The sequence below is a fragment of the Musca domestica genome, unplaced genomic scaffold (genome assembly GCF_030504385.1).
Source record: "Musca domestica strain aabys unplaced genomic scaffold, Musca_domestica.polishedcontigs.V.1.1 3, whole genome shotgun sequence".
Taxonomy (NCBI): Eukaryota; Metazoa; Arthropoda; class Insecta; order Diptera; family Muscidae; genus Musca; species Musca domestica.
Window position 1 is genome coordinate 6,564,221 of NW_026712299.1, and position 25,989 is coordinate 6,590,209.

The window sequence follows — 25,989 nt, forward strand, 5'->3', positions numbered from 1 at the left end:
GACTTACATGGCCAATTTTCAATACCATTCTTCATTTCGTTCGGAAACTAGAGTGATTTCCACAATAATTAGGCTTAATCCTATGATTCTTGTTTTTATAAAAACAGCTTTTGTTTATCAATGGAGAAAGATGGCAATGTTTACCGGGGGGAAGGCCGGGAATACCATGGTTTAGGAAAGAGACAGAGTTATCTTTTTTTAGATTTTTTTTAAATATACCTTCTGTTCTAATTCTAAATTTTAAATCCCTTCTTTAAATCCCAAAATTCACATACCTCTCTCGCCTTTAACATCGTCCATCATTGGTGGAACATTAAATTCCAAAGGCAAAATATGTGTATTTTTAAATGAATAATGTTGTATCTTTAAGATATTGATTTGAATGTGGTGCTGTTTAAGTTTAAGTTGTTCCTCTTCGTCGTCATTGCTAAAAGGACACTTTTCCCCTACTTAAGATATTGAATAACAACATTAAGTAAAAAAAAAAATAAAGAAACTCAAAAACATTCAGTTCGATCGGGAATTTTCAATAAACACAACAGCAGTGGAGCACAAGGTCCAGACAATCGTCGGAGGTCGCTGTTGTTCTGTTGGTCTGCTGCAGTGGAGTGAAGTTGCTTTTTTCATTTTATTGGCATTCGCATTTCTACATTTCGCCCCTTTAACACAAATAACGCCAATGACGACGATCCAAATACGATGATATCAGGTGTCATTATGGGCCATTATTTGAGTCAATTTGAATTATAAACACTTCAGTGAAGAAGGAATACAATGTTGAATAACTATGACAGACTAAATGTATTGAGTAAAAGAAGGAATAACAAAAATAAAAATAAAATATAAATTTTTCTTTTGTTTCTTTTCTTAGGTGAGCAAAAATATTGGTTTCTTCAATGGGATACACTCGAAGAAAGTTGTTAGTTAAAGAGAAAAAATTAAATTTTTGGTAAAAAAGTCAATGAAAGCAACCCCTCCCCCCTCATGGAAAATTGGCATGCATCTTCATCAGTGAGTTATTCGATTGGTACTCTGCCAAATACGCTTATTTGTTGCCGTTATTTATTGGCCAACCGGTATAACATAAGGAGAAGAAAATACCTCTTATGGATGCTTGGTCTCTCACATAGCCCAAGCTGCAATCCATTACCAAAACTCAAATGAAAAACGTATTTCCTCTGCACTGCAAAACGAATTGCATTTTTATGTGTATGTGTGTGTGTGTTTTTTTTTTTTTTTTGTTTTTGCGGTATTCGCCTACAACAATGTTGTTGCTGTTATTTGCAATCATTTAAAATGCAATCTTAATTCGTGCGGTATTTGCAAATTACGTTACGATTGCTTTTGATCCGAATGTTGGATGATGGGGCCCAAGGGAAACTTCTGCTTATGCTTATCATGATGCCACAAAACAAATATGTAAATTATGTTGTTAACTTACCTCTTAACTTCCGTTCATCGACTAATTGCCTTTCTAATGAATCTTTGACTTCACGTTCGCGTAAAACATCCATTTTTAATTCAGCTGCAAAAAAAGAGGAAAACAAGAAAAGCCAAAATTTATTAGTGGGCAATGATATAAGAAAAAGGTAAAAGTAAAGAGAGGTCAAAAATCGGACGGGGTCGACCATTTATCACTGTGTATATATAGTAGAGCTACCCGTAACAAATAAACGTCTATATTGGGAATTTATGAGAAGCAGCTGTTTTTGAATCAGAGAGAACTAATATATAAAAGGTATATCCTGAAGCTAGCACCAAATATCGATAAAATTTTCCAAATGTCATTGTTTTGGAGTGCGTATTTCGAATGTAAGGAACTTAAACGCCAAATCGGATGAAAAGTATGCTTGGGAGCTATAGTTATATCTGAACCGATTTTTATCAAATTTGAAGTATTTGTTTCATGACAGAATTCGGTTAGATGTGCCAAGGTTTATTATGGAAGCTAAATCTAAATCACAACCAATCTCGATAAAATCTAGCAGAGTTACTACTATGCTGTATCTGATAGCTGGCACTAAATATCGGTGTTGTGGACCTCATTTTATAGGTTGGAGGGACTTAAACACAAAATCGGAGGAAAAATATATATGGGAGCTATAGCTATATCTGAACCGATTTTCATCAAATTCGGCTCACTTTCTTCTAGGCTGAATTCTGTAGTATGTGCAACTATCCATTTTATTCAGGTTTATATTCCCCGTTTGGCGCACAATAAACTTAAAATCGGATAAAGATATAAATGGGTGCTATATACAAATCTGAACCGATCTTCATAAATTTTTGCAATATTTCTGAGCTGTATTTGATATATTTTTCTAAACATCGATGTTATGGAGTTCATCCCAGCCCAACTTTTTAAACCCTCCACCATGGCCAAAAAACAAAAATTGTTAGAAAATGTGGCTTCAATTGTCAAAATACCGAAGATCGGGAGTGCCCTTTATATGGGGGCCATACCATTTAGTGGGCCTGTAGGCAAATATTTCTTGCAAGGAGAGAACAATCCTACTGAGAACCCTAATCGCCAAGTTCCATCTAATTTGATTGGAAATGATGGCAGAAACCTTCAAAATACCGAAAATCGGAAGGTACCGTTATATGACGACTATACCAATTAAAGGACCTGTAACGAATGTTTTTTTGCAGGAAGAGAATAGACCTACCGAGAACCCCAATTATCAAGTTTCAGCTAATGTGATTGGAAATTGTGACAGAAACCTATAACATAACGAAAATCGAGAGATACCGTTATATGGCGACTATATCAATTAGTGGACCTGTAACGAATATTTTTTGAAAGAAGAGAACAGACCTACCGAGAACCCCAAATGTCAAGTTTCAAATATTTTGATTGAATACCGAAAATCGGGAGGTGCCGTTATATAGGGGCTATACCAATTAGAAGACCTGTGGCGATTTTTTTTTTTTTTTTTTTTTTTTTTTGCAGGAAGATGACATTCCTACCGAGAACCCCAATTATCAAGTTTCAGCTAATTTGTTTGGAAATTATGGCAGAAACCTTCAAAATGCCGAAAATCGGAAGGTACTGTTATATGAGGGCTATACCAATTATTGCACCTGTAGCGATTTTTTTGCAGGAAGAGAACAGACCTACCTAGAACCCCAACTGATAAGTTTCATCTAATTTGGTCGAAAATTGTGGCAGAAACCTTCAAAATACCGAAAACCGGTAAGTACCGTTATATGGGTTCTATACCTAAACGTGGACCAATAAAGCCCATTTTCAATACCACTCAGCCTGCATATAATATAAAACTTTGTGCAAGATTATGAAGCTCTAAATTAAATAATGTTGACTCTATAATAATTTCAACAGACGGACCGAAGGACGGACAGACAGATGGAAATCGTCCTTTTTGAAAATATTTGTCAGGGACATTCTCCATCCTTTTCAGATTTTTTTAAAATATTTTTTATTGACAATCCACCCATAGAAGTTGCACTTTTATCAAAATATTTTACCTATATTCTTTCTCAATATTCACAGATTTTTCAAAATATTTTTCAAGGATTTAATATTTAAAAAAAAATTTCAAGGATATTCCGCTCTGAAAAATTAGCTCTAAATTAAAGAATGTTCACTCTATAATAATTTCAACAGACGGACGGACGGACAGACAGATGAACATCGTCCTTTTTTTTTAAATATTTTTCAAGGACATTCCCCATTATTTTCATATATTTTTTTAATATTTTTTAATGACTATCTACCAATAAAAGTTGCACTTTTATCAAAATATTTTTACCAATATTATTTCTCAATATTCACAGATTTTTCAAAATATTTTTCAAGGATATAATATTAAAAAAAGGATATTCCGCTCTAAAAACATTAATTTTTTTCCAGCTATTTTTCAAGGACAACAAATTAAGTTTTCAAGCAGATGGTCCCTATAAACGTCAATATAAAAAAGTGAACTTTTCCCCTAAAAAAAATTCGAGGATATTCAACCCAGCAATATAAGTTTTCTGGGAGATGGCCCCGCTATTAATGTCGGCATTCTTTTAAAATATTTTTCAATTTCCCTGTCCTGTAATTTTTTTTAATATTTTCCAGCTAAAAATCTTACCTTTCTCATATGTAATTTGCCTTTCCTGTTGACGGGCATTATCGGCCGCCACCTTGAGCAGACTTTGTATATTCCTCAGTAAAGTCTCTGTCGATGAGGGTAAACCAGGATCCATGGCCAAGGGTCCCAATGATAGACCACCTGCAGCTAATGCTGCTGCGGCAGAGGTGGCATCGGCGGTGGCCATCTGAAGCGCTTCATTGGGTGTTAGGGCACCTCCTGCACCGCCAACACTATTCGCGCCAGGCACAACACCAGTGGGACCATTCACAGCACCATTGGCAGCCGCTGCTGCCGCCGCCAATTGTGAATAATTCAAAGCTCTTTGATGTTGTAAGACTGCAACGGCGGCAGCCTGATGCGACGGTGAACTATGTTGCAAAGCCGGATGGGTAGAGTCGCGATCCGTAACCGAGATACGATCACCACCGGCGCCAGCAGCGGAGGCTGACATCGATGCGGCAGAGGCGGGCATAGTGTGTTGTAAATGGCGTTGGGAGGAGGAGGTGGTGGAAATGTTATCACGTTCAACATCACTCAAGTCTGGAAGGAGAGCAAGAAAAAAATAAAAAAGAATTAAAATACGTATTACAAATGTTTTTTATAATTTGTTTAAATATTGTCATAAACAAAAAAATATTTTTTTAACAAAAAAAAAATAATTAAATAATTTAAAAAATACGTTATAAACCAAAAATAAAAAATATATATATTTTCATATTTTTTACAAATTTAATTATAATTTTTTAGCATAAAAAAATATTTATAATTATTTATAAATATTTTTTAATGCTAAAAATGCTGTAATAAATAAATTTTTAAAAATATATATTTTTATATTTAAAAACAATATAAGAAAAAACTAGAAATGTTCTTGTTAAATATTAATAATTATTTTTAATGTTAAAAGTGATATATTTTTAAATTGAAAAAACTACAAATGTTTTTGTTTATAATTAAAAAAAATACTGTCATACAAAAATAAAAATATATATATTTTTATATTTTTTTTACAAATTAATTTTTTTTAATTTTATTTTTTGAAGCTTAATGTTATTCTTAATATTTTTGTTATTGTTATTTAATATGTATTCCCCTTCTTACCTTCTTCATCTTTCACCATACGATCATCGACATCGGAAACATTATCATCACTCATATTTTCAATATCTTCATCGTCCATGTTGTTGCGATCATTGACCCCGCCCACATCACCGGCACTGCGACCGCTCACCCGTTCTATGCTATCATCGCGTACCGAGTGGGCTGGCGAATGCATATCACTGCGTTCACTACGCTCATCACAATTGCTACCCTGATCGGTGTTACCGCCGGATTTGGAAAGATTTAAGACAGGACTTTGACGATTTGGCGAGCCTTTAAATGGGGAAATAAAGAAACCAAAAAAGCGATCGTTTTAGAAGAAAAACCAAATAAAACAGCAGTTAATGAAACCTACAATTACGTGAACTCAAGTCTCTGGGTTTGGGTTCAACACTGCCCATGCCGCCGGCAGCCGAACCACCACCCATTTGCTGGCGTTCATCGGTGCGTTCTTCGCGAAGTCTGAAATGAAAAAAATAGACATTTGATTTTGGAAATAGAATTCGAAGACTCTTCGAAATGTTTTGATGGATAACAAGAACAAAATTGAAGACCCTTACCTTTCCAAATGCTTAACAATATCCTCATAGGCCGCTCGACAATTCTCCCAAATACCCGATCGGGCCAAGGCATCCATATTTGCCGCTGACATACCACTCTGGGCAGCCGCCTTCAACATTTGACTATCGGGCCGTGTGTGCAGGCCATGTGGTGGCATACCGGGTGACATCAAAGCCGAGCCGGGATGATGATTCATTTGCATGAATGCCATGTGATTAATGGGCGGGGGATTGTAACCGTTTGCTAAGAGTGGGGATTTCATGTCTGAAATTGAATAAATATAAAAAAATTGGAAAATTATTTGAGGGTACAATTTTGAGATATATCAAAAAAAAAAATGTTGGATTCACGGCGAGGAATTTTTTTCGAGCTATGGATATTTTTCTACGTACTACCGAATAGTGATTGGAACAAAACACTAGGCGACAAATTTAATTTTTTTTTTTTTTTTGAATGAACCTTTGTTATGATACCCAGAAATTTTTATCGGATAAGGATACTTTTTTTACAAACTATCAATGCTTATAGGAATTTTCCTTTTCAACCATTTTTGGAGAACTTCGGATTAAGATATCTTTCATTCCATCGATTTTAGGTATATAGCGTCTTTGGCAATATTGCAGATAACGACGCAAGAATTGGGTTTTTGGTCCCATTTCGAAGGTATGGTTAAAAACTCCCTTTAAACGGGATCGCAGCACGTCAAAATATTCTACAAAACAAAATTCGACTATAGGCCTCGGAAGACATCGAGAGTCTTATCAAAATAATAGGAATCCCAAAATACTAAAAACACATTTTAAGTTTAAAACCATACTTTGTGCGAGTTTATGCAAACATCTCCAACAAAGCATAATTTCCGAAGGATGACGTCAAAAACAAAACTATTCTTCAAATTTCGAGCAATCAATTGTCCACAAAAAAATAAAACCGAAATTATTGTCTCATTTTTTGAGTAAGTTTTTCTCGAACTTTTTCCTAGTTAACAACTGAAAGTAGCATAAACATTTGTTTTCGGCGAATGATGTTAAAGGAAGAAATATTCTACACAAACTTTCACAGTGGGATAAACTATGCAGGGTGAGATGAAAAACCTGCAACCAACTTCAGAATGCTATAATTTCTAAACAACTCGTCCGACAGCTGTTAAATTTATTCCAGTGATAGCTCATTGTATTTTTTACAAGCGTATAAAAGCATTTTGGTGAGCATTTTCCAGGTAAGAAGATATTCGTGAAGGAATTCATGCGTGATAGTGCAATTTATTTATATTTGGCTGGAAAACCACAAGTGGCTATCGTTAGAGCACTCCAGCATTTAAACGTGAATGAATCTTTTGTGTCTCGTACCATTCCTCTTTACCGTGATACTGGTAGCGAGACCGACGTCAAGGAAATGAACGGAAGAAAACAGCAATATCAGCAGAAATTATTCAAAAATTAAAGAAGCGACTTGATCGAAACACGCGTCGCAGTGGCCGAATAAGCTCGGGGTAAAGCCATTGAAATTCCAAAAAGTGTAAAAACTTACACCGGAACCGAAAGAAATTAGACACAAAAGACCAAAAGATTTGCTGCGCTTGGCTGAAAGTGGTGATCTGCCGAATTTGGGTTTTCCTACGAGTAAACATTCGTTGCCCAGCAGTTTGTAAACAAACAAAATGATCGTGTATACTTGCCAAGGAGGTCAGCTGAAAATGTGCACTTTCGGTTGGCCAGCAGAACAGAAGCGCCGGCCATGGTGATGGTGTGGGCCGCCATAACAGCCGATGGTCGCTCTCCGCTCGTATTAATCGACCGTGGCTTCAGAATAAATACCGAATATTATCGCTAAAATATTCTGCAGGGTGTATTAAAGCCATTTAACATTTTGGCCGCAGACCTTGAATATTCCAACAGAACTCAGCACCATCGCACCCATCAATATGCATCATTTGCAGCGCCCAATAGCCACCAAAATCTTCGGATACCAATCCGTGGGACTAATGTGTCTGGAATATTTTGGAAATCAAGGTTGGCACTAAAAAATACCACAGTGTCGAGCACCTTAAGCGATCTTTTCGCCGGAAATGGGCTAAAGTAACGCAGTACCAAAAAACTCAAAAAAGTCTTTTAGTGACTCTTCTGAGTGTAACCAAGTAAAAAAGCTGTAAGTTCGGCCGGGTCGAACTTTGAATACATTCCACCATTTGGTAAAAAATTGGCATTTTCTAAAAAATAAAATCCGTTAAAAATTCTGTTAAGGTATATACGACGACATGGAGATGCATAGGAGAGTCCTGTCACAAGCTATTACAATATTCAATATTTATAATGTAGCTAAAATCATAAAAATACCAAATATAGGAAGGTACCGTTATGTGGGGGTTGTACAACGTGGACCTGTACAGACAATTTTCTGTCATAGACTGTAGTATCCACTACGAACTTCAAATGCGAAATTTTAAACAACTCCTGTAAATAATGTCGCTAAAATCATCTAAATACCGAATATCGGAGGGTAACGTTATATGAGGCTATACGAAGACGTGGACCTACATGGCCCATTTTCTGTTTTTTACTGTAGTATCCATTACGAACTTCAAATACCAAATTTTAAACAATTCCGGTAAATAATGTCGCAAAAATCATCAAAATACCGAATATCGGGAGGTACCGTTATATGGGGTTATATGAAGACGTGGGGGGCTACATGGCGCATTTTCTGTCTTAAGCCGTAGTATCTACTACGAACTTTATGTACCAATTTTGAAACAATTCTGGTAAATGATGTCGCTAAATTCATCAAAATACCGCATATCGGGAGGTACCGTTATATGCAGGTCCAGCACAGACAATCTCCTGTCATATGCTGTAGTATCCGTTACGAACTTCAAATACCAAATTTGAAGCAATTCCGGTAAATAGTGTCGCTAAAATCATCAAAATACCATATATCGGAGGGTACCGTTATATGGGGGCTATACGAAGACGTGGACCTACATAGTCCATTTTCAATACTAAAAGTCCTGCAGACATACTATACAATTGAGTACAATTTTATCAACCTACTTCATTTCATTCGGAAGCTAGAGTGATTTCCACAGACGGATAGGCGGGCATTGCTAAATCGACATAGAATTTTATGCTGATCAAGAATATATATATACTTTGTGGGATCTAAAATGTGTATTTCGAGGTGTTACAAACGGAATGACAAACTTAATTGTTCGACGAAATCAATTCTCGTATCTGTAATATTACCGAAGTCACTTTATACCCAAAAATGTAAAGTTTCCAGGGAACCTGAATCCGAAAATTTCAGAAACTATAAAAAAGGTCTTGTACTATTTTTTCTCCAAAATTTGTTTTTTTTTTTTCAAAATACTTCACCTTTAGGAAAATATATCATGTTTCCATCTTAGAAAACTCAAAAGAATTCCCTCCTTTCCACACACACATATATCTGTATGTATGACTGCTAATTGCATTTGAGTATTGTGCCAGCAATCAACAATGCAACATAACCTGCAATTGTCGTTGCAAACTAAGCCAACAATCAGACAACAATCACATGGAAAGAGAGTCGAAAGAGAGTCGAAAGAGTAGAAAAATTCCCCCCCAAGAAAACAAAAATCAAATTGAAATTTATGTTGTCTTTCTGCACGATTCCGCTTAGATTGTAATTTTCATAAAGGTTTTTCTTCTTTTGATTTGTTAATGCGAATTCGTTTTGTTTCGTCGACTTTGGTTTCCTGTTCAACACAAGTCCAGCACCCCTTCCCCCTACTCCCCATCTGATATGATGAATAATAATGGTCATATATTTTCATTGTGTGTGGAAATGTAGTAGAGCAGTTTGGTAAGTAGCGCGAGAGCGAGCGCGAGCGGTCTTATGATAGACTTCAATATGAATTATCATTGCAAGACAGAATAACATTCGTTGAAATATGAAACCAACCAAACTTGGGCTAAATTATTGGCAGCAGCCAAGAAAAAAAAAACAACTTCGAAATAACACAGCAAACCATTCAACCATGTTTAAATGCTTATGATTGCCGATCTGAATGTTTGAACGATTGTCTGTCGTTGGGTCAGTCCGTCTGTTAACTGAGGAAGACTTTTGATGCCCGGTTTTTGATTTCGTTTCCAATGATGATTCGATTTCAGTTTGTATTGCCTACATTTGTTTGTTTGTCTGACTGACTGTCTGTCTCTCGTTTTCTTGGGAAACCAAGAAAACTTAAAACCAATTGATTTGGCCAAAGAAACAGGAAGGTAAATTGTGAAAAGGCTTAAAGCGAATTATTATTTTCTCTTTGTGGAATTGAGTATTTTTGCCTGGAAATCATTGATTTTTCAATGGCCAATCAAGTTATTTGAAATCCCTCAACAGTTCCGTAAATGTATTCAATCATAGAAAATTTCGAAATTCATAAATCCTTCACAAAACGTTATTTCTCAAAACTCCCCTCAAAATATTGATCAATTTCAAATAATCCTTCAAAAAAATAAATTTCCCAAAAAAAAAAATATTTCTTCAAACTCCCCTCAAAACATTGAATAATTTCAAATAATCCTTCATAAAAATTACATTTCCCAAAAACACTCCCCGCAAAAACCATAGATAATTTCCATTGGCAATTAAATGTCACTTTGGCGATACAAAAAAAAAAGAACCACACAACTCCTATTTGCTGTTTTACACACCACCGGCATCCACCACCAGAACCGACCGAACTAAATTCAACCATATTTTGCGGTTGGAATTAAAAATGACCCCTAAAATTACTGCGCAACATTATTTCAGCATTCAACCAAAAGCTCCCGCCCTACACAACACCACTACAACAAAAACAGCAACGAACGAACGAACGCAACACTCAAATATTTTCGCCCAAAGGAAACAACAAAACAAGCCAACACGCATGTCTCAAATTAGCAAAATACGCCAAACAGAAATACAGAGAGGGGGCTGTAACCCTGAATTAACACAAATGTCAACGAAAATTGTTTTAATAAAAAAATTATAAATTGTTAAAAAAAAAATAAAAACAACAACAAAAACAATGACATTACAAAGAGTTCCATGTTAGCTTAATTACACAATGGTGTATTGGAAGTGGATAAGAGAATGATGGGCATTTAGATAGGTGCAATAATAATATTTTCAATTTAAAGGAGAATGAATTTTACAGGAAATTTCAATAATGTAAAGAAATTTTGGATAATACGATTTGATTTTTAGAATAAAATATATTGGAATATTGGGGAGAAAGAATAACATATTTGCTAATTTGGGTAAGCTGGAAAATAAACGATAACTTTGATAAATATTTGGAGTTTGGATTTTTTGGATATACAGGTTGAGATGAAAAAACTGCAACCAACTTCAGACTGTTGTCATTTATAAGCCACTCGTCCGTTAAAATTATTGCAGTGACAGCTCATTATATTGTTTACAAGCGTACAGCGTATATTTGGCTGGAAAACCACAAGTGGCTGTCGTTAGAGCACTCCAGCATTTAAATGTGAATAAATCTTTTGTGTCTCGCACCATCGCTCGTTACCGTGATACTGGTAGCGTAGCCCGACGTCAAGGAAGCGGACGGAAGAAAACAGGAACATCAGCAGAAATGGTTTGAAAAGTAAAGAAGCGACTTGATCGAAACCCGCGTCGCAGTCGCCCAAAAATGGCTTGTGAGCTGAACATATCGCAATATTCCATTCGGCAAATATTAAAAAATGAACTCGGGGTAAAGCCATTGAAATTCCAAAAAGTGCAAGAACTTACACCGCAGCAGAGAGAAAATAGACTCAAAAGAGCTAAAGATTTGCTTCGCTTGGCCGAAAGTGGTGAACTGCCTAATTTGATTTTCTCCGATCTCCGATGAGAAAACATTCGTTGTCCAGCAGTTTGTAAACAAACACAACGATCGTGTTTACTTGCCAAAGAGGTCAGCTGATAATGTGCACCTTAAGTGCACCCCCTTAATGTGCACCTTAAGGGGGTATTAAAGCCTTCGGCACGCAAACATTTTGGCCGCAGACCTTGGACATTCCAACAGAACTCAGCACCATTGCACTCAGCCAGCGCCACCCAAGAATTGTTACAAAATGAGGTCTCCGCTTCATTTCCAGCGCACAATGGCCACCAAAATCTCCATCCGTCTGTGGAAATCACTCTAGCTTCCGAACGAAATGAAGTCGATTGATAAAATTCTACTAAAATGTGTATTATGTCTGCATGACTTTGGTATTGAAAATGGGCCATGAAGGTCCATGTCTTCGTATAGCCCCCATATAACGTTACCTCCCGATATTCGGTATTTTAATGCTTTTAGCGACATTATTCACTGGAAATGTTTCAAATTTAGTATTTGAAGTTCGTAATGGATACTACAGCCTATGACAGAAAATTGTCTGTGTAAGTTTACGTCTTCGTATAGCCCCCATATAACGGTACATCCCGATATTCGGCATTTTGATGATTTTAGCGACATTATTTACCGGAATTATTTCAAGTTTAGTATTTGAAGTTCGTAATGGATACTAAAGCCTGTGACAGAAAATTGTCTGTGCAGGTCCACGTTTCATAACCCCCATGGTAACTCCCTATTTTCGGTATTTTGATGATTTTAGCTACATTATAAACCCATTTTTTTTTTTTTTTGGTTTTGCATTTGAATATTGTACTGGCTTATAACAAAAGTTACCTATGCAGGTCCACGTCATCGTATAGACCCTAATAAAACGGCTACATTCGGTATTTTTAAGATTTTAACAGAATCTTTAACGGGCTTTATTTTTTGAAAATTGTCGAATCATGCCAAATAGTGGAGGGTATTCAAATGGTGGAGGGTATTCATCTTTTTATTTGTTTAAATTTATTATTTGTTTATTTATTTATAATTTTTTTATTTATTTTTTAGATTTATTTATTTACTTATTTTTTTTTATTTATTTTATTCATTTATTTTATTTTCTTTACTTTATTTATTTATTTCTTTTATTTTTTATTTATTTATTTTATTATTATTATTATTATTATTATAATTTTTTTTTTTTTTTTGAAACTGATATGTCGGATATTATTATTAATTTTTTTTTTGTTCAAAATTTAATCTCATTTAATATAAAAATAAAATTTTATGGATTGAAGAGAAGAAAATATATAAAGAGATCTCCAAAAACCTGAAGAAATTTTATAATATGTACCAAAATGTTCTTAGATTTGTTAGTTTGGGTCGAAATCCTGAAAAGATTTTGCTTTAGGGATACTGGAACACTTTTTGGCTGTTTCGGGAAGGCAGATGAAGTCTTTCTTAAAATCTTGTTAAATTCTCCACCTTCTCTTTATTTAGAAATTCAAAGATCTATACAAAAAATCATAGTTTGAACTTTGGGAAGCATCTCGAAAAATTTTATTTATCTATTTATTTTTTATTATTTTTTGAAAATCCTCAGCCAGGGGTTCCACTGTATTTTAATTTTGTTCCTTCCATAATTTCATACACATACACTGGTGGCTTAAATCGCAAAGACAATAAATGTTCTGTAACTTTTACAAAAATAAACAAATCGTAATTATTTTTCCAGTTTTAAATGAGGGGTTTAATTCAATTTTAAGAAACTAAAAATAAAAATACAAAAATAATTTTGAACGAAAAATAATATGTGGAAAACTAAAATGATCCAATTTTTGCTTGGTCAAAACTAAAGCAACTTTTGATTTTTTATTTTAAAATAATTAAATTTTGGCTAGTAGTCGATAGCATAACCATTATTTTTGATTCTATAACACGCTCAATTTGATCCTTGGGTGTGCTTTCCCAGGCACCCCGAATTCTTTAGAAAATGTTGTGCTTATTTATTTCCGAATCTCTCTTGATCTTCCTATCTACGATACTCCAAAGGTTTTCTAAGGAGTTTAGGTCAGGTGATTGTGCCAGCCATAACAAAACATGAATTTTTGATTACCGCAACCAATATTTGACAAGTTTTGATACAAGTTTGGGATCATTGTCATGCTGAAACACCCAAATCAGCCGAATATTTTACTCAGCGTAAGGGAACAACGTGATATCCAATACATCTATGTAAACAAACCGATCCACAACTTCATTTATTTTATGCATAGGCCCAAGTCCATAGAAAGAAAAATAGCGCCACGCCATTTTTGACCCTCCCTCATGCTTCACTGTACCTTTGCAACACTGCGGCTTGAGTCCTTCATTTTTTGGCCTTCTCACCGTAAAATTTTTCACGTCTGAGCCTTTAATATTAAACGTAGACTCATCCCAGATATAATGTTTTTTCCATTGAGCTTGATTCCACTTAATATTATCGTTTCCGAAAGCCTTTTTGATTTTTTCAGATATAAATGGTTTTTTGATGTCTTACGAGTCTTACAATTTGTGGATCAGTACGGGGTGAAGTTTTTCACGGCCTTCATCCGTTATAGACTGTTACTACTGATCCAGTTTCAAAAAACCGACTTAGTATACAGAAATTATGAAATCACATAAATATTTATGAAATATTTCTCGGAAATCATTTTCTGTGATATGTTGTTTTGATAGTCACTGATAATTTGCTGTTTTATTCAGGTACTGTATTTGCTTCTAGCCATTTTTAAATTTTTTTTGGGCAGTACTTAAAAAACGGCAGTACTTAAAAAAGAAAAACACATACTGTTGTAAAAAACTTCTCAAAAAGGATTTATGACAAGCGAAATTGTCGAAGGAAGCAAAAAGCGATAAATATCACAGTAAAAACAACTGAAATTGCAGCGGTTATATGAATATACAACAGAGTTGCTTTTGTTTTGTCCAAGCCAAAATCGGGTTAATTGACTTTACCAAACATTATTTTTTATATAAAAATGAATTCTGGTTTTATGTTTTAGGTTTTTAAAAAGTGAATGAAGTACCTAATTTAAAACAAGAAAAACTTTCTCATTTCCTTAATTTTTGAAAAAGTTACAGGGCATTCATTCTCCTAGTAATTTCAGTTGCTTTAGTTTTGGCCACCAGTGTACATACGTGTAAATATTATCAATATTACAAAAATATGTTACCCTTAATAAAACCAAAAAAAAAGACCAACACTTACAACTCAATATTACAGGACTAAAATTAAATGCAAAAACAACAACAGTGCCAGCATTTTAAGTGTACAACACAAAATTACATGGATTTATGCTGTCGCTGTTGCCGTTGATGACGATGATGAATATGCGAGCGCTCTCTTGTAAGTGATAATAATTTTGTTTTGTTGTCCATCTATTTTTCATGTTTTTGCTGCTGTTGTTGTTGCTGTTATTATGCTACAGGTGGGCTGTTTTCTTTTGTTTTTTTTTTTATTTGAGTGTACTTCTTGGCAATGCCGGTGGTTATAAAATTGCCTTGAAGTATAAAATAGCAAGATGTTTAGTCTACATTTTTTGGTTTATTGTTCTAGCCGGTATTGATGGCCAAAAAAAAAATTGTTTATTTGCTGATGAAAAATTTGAATTGAACAATGATGAGAGCAAATCGCAAAACATGATGTGCGTTTAGATGGATTTTTTTGCATTCCCATACTTTCTGGCATCAATAGAATGGAAGAGAGATGTTTTCAAATCCAACAAAAAAAAAAGATTTTCAAAATTTTTATTTTTTGTTAGCATATGGATTTTGTAGAATATATCAGAAACGAAAGCAAATTATAGAAATTTTATTGAAAATATAGCAAAACCAAGCGAAAACCATTTTTTTTTTTTTGAAAAATTGAATTTCATAGAATTTTTAAAATCAAAATAGACGCTGAAAACTAGAAATGTTTCGAAAAGTAAAGAAGCGACTTGATCGAAACCCGCGTCGCTGTGGCCGAAAAATGGCTTGTGAGCTGAACATATGGCAATATTCCATACGGCAAATATTGAAAAAAGAGCTCAGGGTAAGGCCATTGAAATTCCAAAAAATTCAAGAACTTGCACCGCAACAGAAAGAAAATAGACTCAACAGAGCTAAAAAGTTTTTTTCGCTTGGCCAAAATTGCTAAACTGCCGAATTTGGTTTTCTCCGATGAGAAAACATTCGTTGTCCAGCAGTTTGTAAACAAACAAAATGATCGTGTTTACTTGCCAAAGAGGTCAGCCTAAAATTTACACCTTCGGTTGGGCACCAGAACTCAAGCGCCGGCCATGGTGACGGTGTGGGCCGCCATATCGCTAAAATATTCCAGAGGGTGAATTAATGCCTTGGGCACCCAAACATTTTGGCCGCAAACCTTGGATATTCCAACAGGGCTCAGCACCATCCCACTCAGCACGCGCCACCCAAGAATGGTTACGAAATAAGGTTCCTCGCTTCATTTCCAGCGAACAATGGCCATCTAAATCTCCGGATACCAATCCGTTGGAGTATTGTGTCTGGAGTATTTTGGAAAGCAAGGTTGGCACTAAAAAATACCAAAGTGTCGATCACCTCAAGCAAGCTCTTCGCCGGGAATGGGCCAAAATACCGCAGAGCAACATTTCAGCAGCGTGTGACGGTTCCATTGACCGGTTGAAGGCCATAATTCGTGCCAAAGGTGACCAATTCGAACAAATCTAAACTTATTCTAAAATTTGATGCTATTTCCTGCATTTTTTGCTTACATTCAATAAAATTAACAAAAATGTAAAAATTATGGCGTTTGACTTTGTTGCTGATTTTTTATCACACCGTGTATATCTTCCCCCTCTTCTCTTTGAAAATAATAAATAAAGTAGATTGAAAACCTATAAGTTCAATCGAAGTAATCTCATTCACTTCGTTAGTGCCATACTTCATTGCTTAATAACAGTTATCATTAATATAGACTGGGGACTTACAATCCCAATTGATATAATTCCCATTCACTTTGCTAGTGCCATATTTCTCATCAATATTTTTGTTATTATTTTTTTATTTTATGTTATTGTTTTTTTTTTTGCCTCAACTAAATCTATTTTAATGGAATGCCGTTTTTTTTTCGGTAACATTATTTCAATTTTGTTTCCCTACTACATTGCCTTATCATATCTTTCATGATTTTTAGCTCTGACAACTGCGACACGCCTACTTTTATTGAACTGGCAATGGATGATCGCTGACTTGACTTCATTGTTCTCGCCTCACTAATGTATTCAATGATTTGTTGAAATTCTTTTAGTCTTCATTTTTTCCATTCCCATTCCCTCCTCAATAATGTATTATCAATATTTCAAAATGATTGAACAAATTATGGGATTACATTTGTAAAAATGTTTCTGGTTTTTTGGTTAATTCTCACAGAGTTCCTAAGAACTCAAAAAAAAAAAACTGAGGAGAAGAATGAGAGAAGAAAAAAAATAGGTGGCAGAGAAATTTGTCAAGTCATTGGTGGCTATTTGTGTCGAGTGGCGGCTTAGCTCTTGATGTTGGCTCTCTCACTCTGTCTCGCCACTGATCTCTGTTAAATAAGGCCTAAACCGTAAATATCAGATCATCATCAGAAAATCATAAAATGCTAAGTGGCGTCGGCGTTTTCTTTTCTTTTCCAAACAAATCTTTCACAAATTGATGGCGTTGAATTTCAAATGATATACAGGAATTTAATAAACCAAAAATTGTTACAAATATTAAAAAAAAACAACAACTACTTACCATTTATGTGTCCATTTTCGTAGGGATATTCACCGTTGTCCAAACGATGCTTCTTCATTTGCGGATGCTGTGACAAATGTGTCGGCGGCAGAGATAAACCAACTGGTCCACGCTTTGGCGGTCTACCCGGCCTGGAACTGCGAAATTGCAGAGAGTTACTGTTGGGTTAAACATAATTGAAGTTACAGGAAATCGAAAATGTGTTAGCAACGCAAATTTGTAACTTTCGAGGCAAAAGGCCTCCCAGGGGCTTTGAAGAAACCGAATTCATTATTTTCCAAAGTAGGAGGAATTTGAAATTTTTCCGGATTTCATTTTTATTTTTCAACAAATTTGCGTTACTTTTTAGAGATGAGAAAGAGAGAGCAAAAGGATACAAAATACCGAAAAACAGGATAAAAAATGTAATGAAAGGACAATAATCCAGCATTTTGTTAATATTTTAAGACAGTGCTATTTAAAATTATGAATTTCTCTTTTAAACCTTGTTTATTTTATTTATTATAATAAATATTTTTTAATACAAACATTTTTTTAAGTAACACAAAAATTTTAAATTTTTTAAGGAATGAGAATTAAAAAGCCTTGATTTTTTATAAATATTTATAAAGAAAATCTTAATTGTGGATTTTTTTTTTTTTTAAATATTTAAAATAACATAGCTAGTCGGGGGTTTTGGATATACTAACTGAAAAATTGTGTATTATTACGAATTTCAGGATTTTTAAAAAATGGTTTATGCATGTCAATGACACTGTGCAACACAAATAATTACAGGGACTTCAGCAGATTATAAATATGGGGCTAAAATTGAATATACTGGCGTTTCAAAAGTTTACATGGCAAAGTGACCTAAATAGAGGAGACAAGTTCCCCCTACTCTTACTTTTTTTGAAATTTTTGGATTAAGCTTCCTCGGCAATATTGCAGACAAAAATTATTTTGGTTTAAAAATGTTAATCCTCAAGCGAGTCGACGAATGGGTCTTTTTGATCCGTTTTTTTTTTTTTTTTTTTTTTTTGAAAATATGGTTATAAAATCCCTTAAAACGGGATCGTAGCAAAACAATATATTCTACAAAAATATTTGTTATAAAATTCTATATAGTGCCTAGAAGACGTCAAGAGCCTAAATCTTACCCAAACGCCAGGAATTCATATATTCACCTTCTCGAAAAAAGGAGGAATAATGGGAAATTTTTGACTTGGACTGGAAACGTGTTAAATAAACAGTGAAAAAAGCAAACACATAATTTTCACTTTTAGTCGATATATTTCGAATGTTATTTTCATAAAAACTATTGTACAAAGATGTATGGTTTATTTTGAAATTTATTATAAAATTTTGTGTAGAAAATTTCTTCTTTTAACATCTTTTACATAAAACGCAATTTTATGCTACTTTCAGGCCTCAACTCGAAAAACGTCCTAGGAAAAAGTGATCAAAAAATTAGAAAATATTTTCGCGTTTTGTTTTTGGCAACATAAATGCAAATATTTTTTTGATACACAATGGAGATAGAGATTTCTTTTTTTGGTGACTTATAGCGAAATTTAAGGAAGATTAATTTTGTCTTTGATGTCATTCTTCTAAAATGATACTGTGTTGGGGATATTGGCACAAACTCACGCAAAGTACGGCTTCATTTTCAAAATGTATTTTTTAGTATATTTGAGTTCCAGGCGTTTGGATAAGAGTTTGTCTCTTGACGTAGAAACCCCTTTGTACCTAGACACATGATTTATTCTGAGATTTATAGTGAAATCTTGTGTAGAATATTTCTTCCTTTGACATCTTCCGTCTAAAACGAAATTTTATGTTTATTTCAGGCGGCAACTCGAAAAAGTCCAAGAAAAAATAGTTAAAAAAAAATTAGAAAATATTTTCGATTTTTTTTTTTTTTTTTGGAATTTTGATGCAAATATTTTTGCAATGCAGATAGAGATTTCTTTTCTTTGATGACTTATAGTTAAATTTGATGGAGAACAATTTTGTCTTTGACGTCATTCTTTTAAAATGCTGCATTTTTGGAAATTTCTGCATGCATTCACACTAAGAACGGTTTTAACCCTACAATGACAAATTTGAATTCTTGGCGTTTTGTTATGATTTAGATACTTGACATCTTGTTTGGCTATAGTAAGATTTGATGGAAAATAATTTTGTAGAATATTTTGACTTCCTATGATTCCGTTTAAAGGGAGTTTTAAACCACATTGTAAAAAAAGGACCAAAAATACCCCTTTGTTGACTTCTTGATAGTTAAAATTTTGGATCAAATCAATCCTTGTTTTTATCTTCAATATTGCCGAAGACACTATATGCCTAAAATTAACGGATTCTAAGAAATCTTAATTTCGAAACCTTAAATTTTCAAAAGGCATGAAAGAGAGGGTAATTTACTCCTGCTCTATTTAAGTCACTTTGCGATGTAAATTTCCAAAACGCCGATACACATCACATCAATATTTTCCTACCATTAAGACGTTTTATACACTTGTTATACAAATACCCTAAAGTATCTCTTTCGGTACTAAATTTTAACATTCCATCTTTTTTCATTTACCCAAAACCAAATTGTACCAAGTTTTGTACAATTTAGTACATTTCATACATTTAAAACATATTTCCGAAGAAAACCGTCTTTTAATAAACTCTACTTCCTAAAATTGGTTTTCATACCAAATTTCTTAGCATACTTGTATCTAAATTTAGTACTTTTGTTACAATTATTGTTCCGATTTCCATAGAATCTTTGGCTTATCAATCCTAAATATCACAAAGACCCTCACTCCAAATTTCAGATTCCCAACACTATCCCTTTCCCAAGTACCAAAATTTAATACCATTTGGTATTTTCCGCACTTTTTGGTACAATTTTTAAAATCACCATATATCAATCCCATCTTCTGAAAATTAACCCTAATATCAAATTTCAGATTTCCACCTCCCTACCTCACATATTAAGTTTAGTACCACTCAGTACTATAGTATATATTGCGAAAACCAGCTACACACTAAAAGTGACCTCAATTTAGTACAGTTCTTACATTTAGTAAATATTTCTACCCAAGTTCTCCTACTCAATTCTAATGTATTTATTTAAGCTCCATCCCAATATTATACCAAATATAGAGCTTTTTAGTATGAATTAAAAAAATAAATAAAAAAATAAATAAATGCACCCCAACAGTGTCCTTCATCTCAAATTTCAGAATTCTGAGAGTATAGATATTTGTAAAATCCAGGACTTTGAATGTTAAAATATTAAAAAGTATTATTCTAAAGTCGTAGATTTATATGCATATTTTTTTATTATCACGTGTCGCAACATTTCCAGGAAGTTGACCACCTACTTCCTTAGCTTCATTTTCCAATGAATGCTATCCTCTAGATAAATTCCTATATATTTTTTCTTATCAAATAAATATTTTCACTTTCGTTTACGTTTTTGTTTACCAAACTATCAGTCTAACCCCACCTCCTCCCCCTGTGCAAACTGAACTCTCCCGCCATTAATTCTTGGTATTTGAAAAATACAAAGCAACAATAAATAAATAAATATAAAAAATATGACTATAAGTTAATTTGAAAATAAATATGCTACTGAATTTGTTTTGGAATTAAAATGTTAAGTGCCTTCTGATACTGGGAAAATTCTGTATTCAACGTTTCTCTTCTATTTGTTGTGGGCAAATAAAATCTCGAGATAGTTTTGTTTTGATATTGCGTGGAGATAAAAAAAAACTCAACAGAATATTGTTATTATTTGTCTAGTCTTGTGATACCGGTCGGATAATGTGTACAGTAGCGACAACATAAAGCTGCCTGAGGCTAAGGTGGGCCATAATTTTTTTGTTACTCTTCTATGATGTAGTTAGTCATTTTTTGTTGTTGCTGTTTCTTTTATTCTTCTTCTCAATGATCTTAGTTAGTATGTGGCAAGGGAGCGCCACCAATTTTATTTATTCCCAGATAATATATTTTTTTGTTAGAAAATTTAACTAAAATTTTTGTAGAGGCTTCTAGTTTGACCTCATTCTTTGGGAGTAGAGCAGGGCAAAAGAGATACGTAATTGTATTAGGTTATCTCAAAAAAATAACAAGAAAAAAATAAATAAACCATTTTTTTCTAAATTGTTTTTATTTGCCTTAATATGTCATGAAAGAAAAAACAAAAAAAAAACAAACAAAAAATTAATCATTATTTTTTCTTAAACTCGCACAAATGTTGAATTAAAAATTACTAGCTGCTGTTGCTTCCCATAAATTTTAAACTCCCAACGAAATTCCTTTTGACTGCCGATCAATTTTTGTTTTCAAACCTGTTCGCAGCAGCTGTTTTGTGTTGAGTAAAAACAAAAACTGCAATTGATTGCTTTCAAACTAACTGCAAGTACTATAAAATCGATTAAAATTGTCTGCTCAATAATTGTTGCAGGACATCAGGCAAAACATGTTTGTCATGAGGAAGTTGGAAAGAAAAAAAAAACTCAGGTTGGCCAAGCAATGAAATACTCCAAAAGAAACTGATAATTGTTTATTTTGAAAAAGAAGAAAAAATAATAATTTTTACGCAATAGCGACGACAAGAAAATTATGTATATTTTTTGTTTATATGAAATATCAATATTTTCTGATGTGTATGGAGGATATAGAAAAATAAAATTATATTACAGATATATAAAATAATTTAATTTTAATTTTTTAATATAATTTTTAAACCACAATCGCAATGAATCCTGGTTATAATTTGGGGCCAGGGTATAGTAGAGTAGTGACAGAGAAGATTTTTAAATAAATGAGAGGGAATAAATCATTGATTTTTTTAGTATTTTCGGGAAGGACTACAGTTTTTTTTAAGAATATTTTTTTTTAAGGACCTTAGGAAGCAAGAGTCAACATTTTGTTCTGAAGTATTTGTTAGGGGTTAATTTAGCAAGACTTCCATTATTTCAGGAATATTTTTAAGGGATTTTCTACGCCAGAACCGTGGAAGTTTTCGATAATATTTTAAAGCACTTACAATAAAAAATACATGGGTTTTTTTTTAATTCAAGGACTCTCGGACTCTCAGAGATAAAATTGTAGAGTTTTTAAAAAATATGTTCCAATGACTCTCAGAAAAACAATCGTAATATATATATTTTTTTAATTTTCCTAAAGGACTGTCAGAGCTAGAATTGTAATTTTTAGGAAAGAAAAATAGGATATCATAAATAATAAATTTTTAGGTTGATTCTAAAAGGACGATCAGAAAAAGAATCATGTACTTTTCAATATTTTTGGGAAAGATTGTCACTGCATACATCGTGGGTAATCAGAGTAAGAACAGGATTCTTCGGGGATTTTTGAGGGATTATTTTGAAGGACTATCAGAACAAGAACCAGAGAATTTTTAGAAATATTTTTTAAAACACTGCTAGAAACTTGGAACTAGTTTTTTTTAATATATTGGTGAAAAAGTTATGCAGCAAGAATAATATTAATAATATTAATTTTAAGGGCCGTCAGAGGTATACCTCAGAGTTATGGCAGTGCAAATTTCTTAATTTTTGCAAAAAAAAGTGGTATTCTCCATCCTCGGGGTGAGATAAAAAACTGCAACAAAGTCAAGGGCCATAATTTTTTTTTTTTTTTTTAAATTTTATTGAATGAAACCAAAAATGTCGAAATAGCATCCAGTTTTAGAATAAGTTTAGATTTGTTCGAATTGGTCAACTTTGGCACAAATTATGGCCTTCAAACGGCCAAAAAAATCGTCACACGCTGCCCGAATGTTGCTCTGTGGTATTTAGGCCCATTGCCGGCGAACCACCTGCTTAAGGTGATCGACATTTTGGCATTTTTTAGTGCCAACCATGCTTTCCAAAATACTCCAGACACAAAATAATCCAATGGATTGATATCCGGAGATTTTGGTGGCCATTGTGCGCTGGAAATGAGGCGAGGAACCACATTTTGTAACCATTCTTGGGTGGAGCGTGCTGAGTGCGATGCTGCTGAGTACTGCTGAAATGTCCAAGGTCTGCGGCCAAAATGTTTGCGTGCTCAAGGCTTTAATACACCTTTCAGAATATTTTCACGCATTTATTCTGATGCCACGATCGATTAATACGAGCGACATTTTTTAATCGGCTGTTTTGGCGGCCCACACCCACATCATCACTATAGCCGGTGCTTGAATTCTGGTGGCCAACCGAAGATGCACATTTTCAGCTGACCTCTTTGCCAAGTAAACACGATCATTTGGTTTGTTTACAAACTGCTGGACAACGTATGTTTTCTCATCGAAGAAACCCAAATTCGGCACTTCGCCACTTTCGACCAAGCGAAGCAACTCTTTAGCTCTTTTGGGTTAATTCTCTTTCAGTTGCGGTGTAAGTTCTTGCACTTTTTGGAAATTCAATAGCTTTACCCCGAGCTCATTTTTCAATATTTGCCAAATGGAATATTGCAATATGTTCAGCTCACGAGCCGTTTTTCGGTCACGGCGACGCGTTTCAGTTTCGATCAAGTCGCTTCTTTACATTTCGAACCATTTCTACTGATGTTGCTGTTTTCTTCCGTCCACTTTCTTGACTTCGGGCTACGCTACCAGTATCACAGTAACAAGCGATGGAACGAAACACAAAAGATTTATTCACATTTAAATGCTGGAGAGTTTTAACGATAGCCACTTGTGTTTTTCTGGCCAAATATAAAGAAATCACACTATCACGCTTGAATTCCATCACGAATAACTTTTTTTCTGGAAAATTCTCACCAAAATGCTTTTGTACGCTTGTAAACAATATAATGAGGTGTCACTGGAATAATTTTTAATAGCGGTCGGACGAGTGGCATAGCAGCAGACTAAAGTTGGTTGCAGTTTTTTCATATCACCCTGTATTAAGATAAATCACCCTGTATTTTGGACCAAATCGGATACTCCCTTTGAGAGTTATCATGCGCACCAGTCAGCCATATGGCTGAGGATATAATTAATATAATTAATTGTTGTTAATAATCGTAAGTTTAAAAAAATTTCTAAAGAACTCTAAAAATCGTGGATTTAAATAATAAATAAAATTAATGGTCTGATAATCGAAAGTTTTCTAGAAAAATTTCTAAAGATTTCTAAAAATGTATTCAATGAATATTTTTGTAAAACTCGAAATCGCAGATTTCGAAAACGTTTTTTAAGGAATTCTAAATGGTTGATTTTTAAAGAAATTAGTTGAAGGATTCCAAATCGTGAAATTACGAATTATGTTATTTTTTTTTTTTTTTAATAGAACAGTGTGGCTTGTTTGTTCGGGATACCGTAGTATTTTGTTGTTGCAAAATGGTCTGGCTTTATCCCTTTATTGTTGTTTTTATAAAAACAACGTTTGTTTATTAGTGGAGAACGATGGTAATGTTTACCAGGGGGTAAGGCAGGGTAAACATTACCATCGTTCTCCACTAATAAACAAACGTTGTTTTTATAAAAACAACAATAAAGGGATAAAGCCAGACCATTTTGCAACAACAAAATACTACGGTATCCCGAACAAACAAGCCACACTGTTCTATTAATAGACAAGGCACGGTCGACGAAGGGGTTTTTGTTGTAACAGACAAAACCAACTTACATGGTTATGCTACTTCGTTCAGGCTGAACGAAAGCATAACAAGTGGAGAAAGATGTAAATGTTTATAAGTGCGGTTGTAAGATTTTCCAAGAGAATTTTAGTTTTATTTAATTCTTTGGTTCCTCTTCTATTGAGCTTACGATCTCGTCACTTGGGTAAAAAAATGTTTTTTGTCATAGAAGTTATTTTTAAAATAACTTCTGGGGAGAATATCCCAGACAAAAACAAGGGAACTGATGAGGATTGGTGGCTCTTTCCGAAACCTAGGTATTCCCTGCCTTACCCCCTGGTAAACATTACCATCGTTCTCCACTAATAAACAAACGTTGTTTTTATAAAAACAACAATAAAGGGATAAAGCCAGACCATTTTGCAACAACAAAATTTTTTTTTTAATCAATATTTTTTTCTATAAATATTTGAAGGGCTTGAAATCGTGGATTTCGGTATATACATGCAAGGGACTATACATAAGACTTACATGCATATTTATATAAACATTCAAAACAGGTTCATTTAAAACAGGTTCATATTTGATATGCTCTACGTCTCATAAATTCCCAATATAAATTTTCATAGCGGTGTTGGGTATCATAGGGTAGACCCAACCGTCTGTTGACATTTTTTTCTGTTCTCCTAAGAGTAGTTTTGGAATTCTTTTAGAATGTATGCCAAAGGGTTCTTTAAAGAAGGATCTCTAAGAGAATATTTTGTTGTAGCCTAAAAGTATGCACCGTACATGTCAACATTTGATTTTAAACCCATGTTTAAAGAAAAATTGGGCATGAAGTCTTCATATTTTTATATAATTAATAATTCATATAATTTTTAACTATATTTCAATTACGTGTAATTACATTAGCTTATTGAAAATTTACGATCTCATGCGCCCCAAAGTATGCACCACGCATTTCATATTTCTTCCCATTGCCATTTTAATTCTTATCGTAGCCAATAATCTACAATAATTTCATATAATATA

The 25,989-nt window shown here is 33.8% G+C and overlaps 1 protein-coding gene across 4 annotated transcripts in view; it reads right to left on the reverse strand.

Moving 5' to 3' along the window:
- LOC101894733 (probable WRKY transcription factor protein 1) overlaps positions 1-25,989 on the reverse strand; it is a 74,343-nt gene that overhangs the window by 14,533 nt on the left and 33,821 nt on the right. For 2 of the 4 annotated variants that reach the window (XM_005175893.4, XM_059124638.1), the window contains 6 exons: positions 17,392-17,549; positions 5,762-6,026; positions 5,557-5,663; positions 5,202-5,474; positions 4,098-4,640; positions 1,442-1,525 (listed from right to left, as the gene is read on the reverse strand). In XM_005175893.4, coding sequence (XP_005175950.1) covers positions 1,442-1,525; positions 4,098-4,640; positions 5,202-5,474; positions 5,557-5,663; positions 5,762-6,026; positions 17,392-17,549 — 1,430 coding nt within the window. The remainder of the gene's footprint in view (positions 1-1,441; positions 1,526-4,097; positions 4,641-5,201; positions 5,475-5,556; positions 5,664-5,761; positions 6,027-17,391; positions 17,550-25,989) is intronic. The other 2 variants (XM_020038470.2, XM_020038468.2) reach the window with 2 other exon arrangements.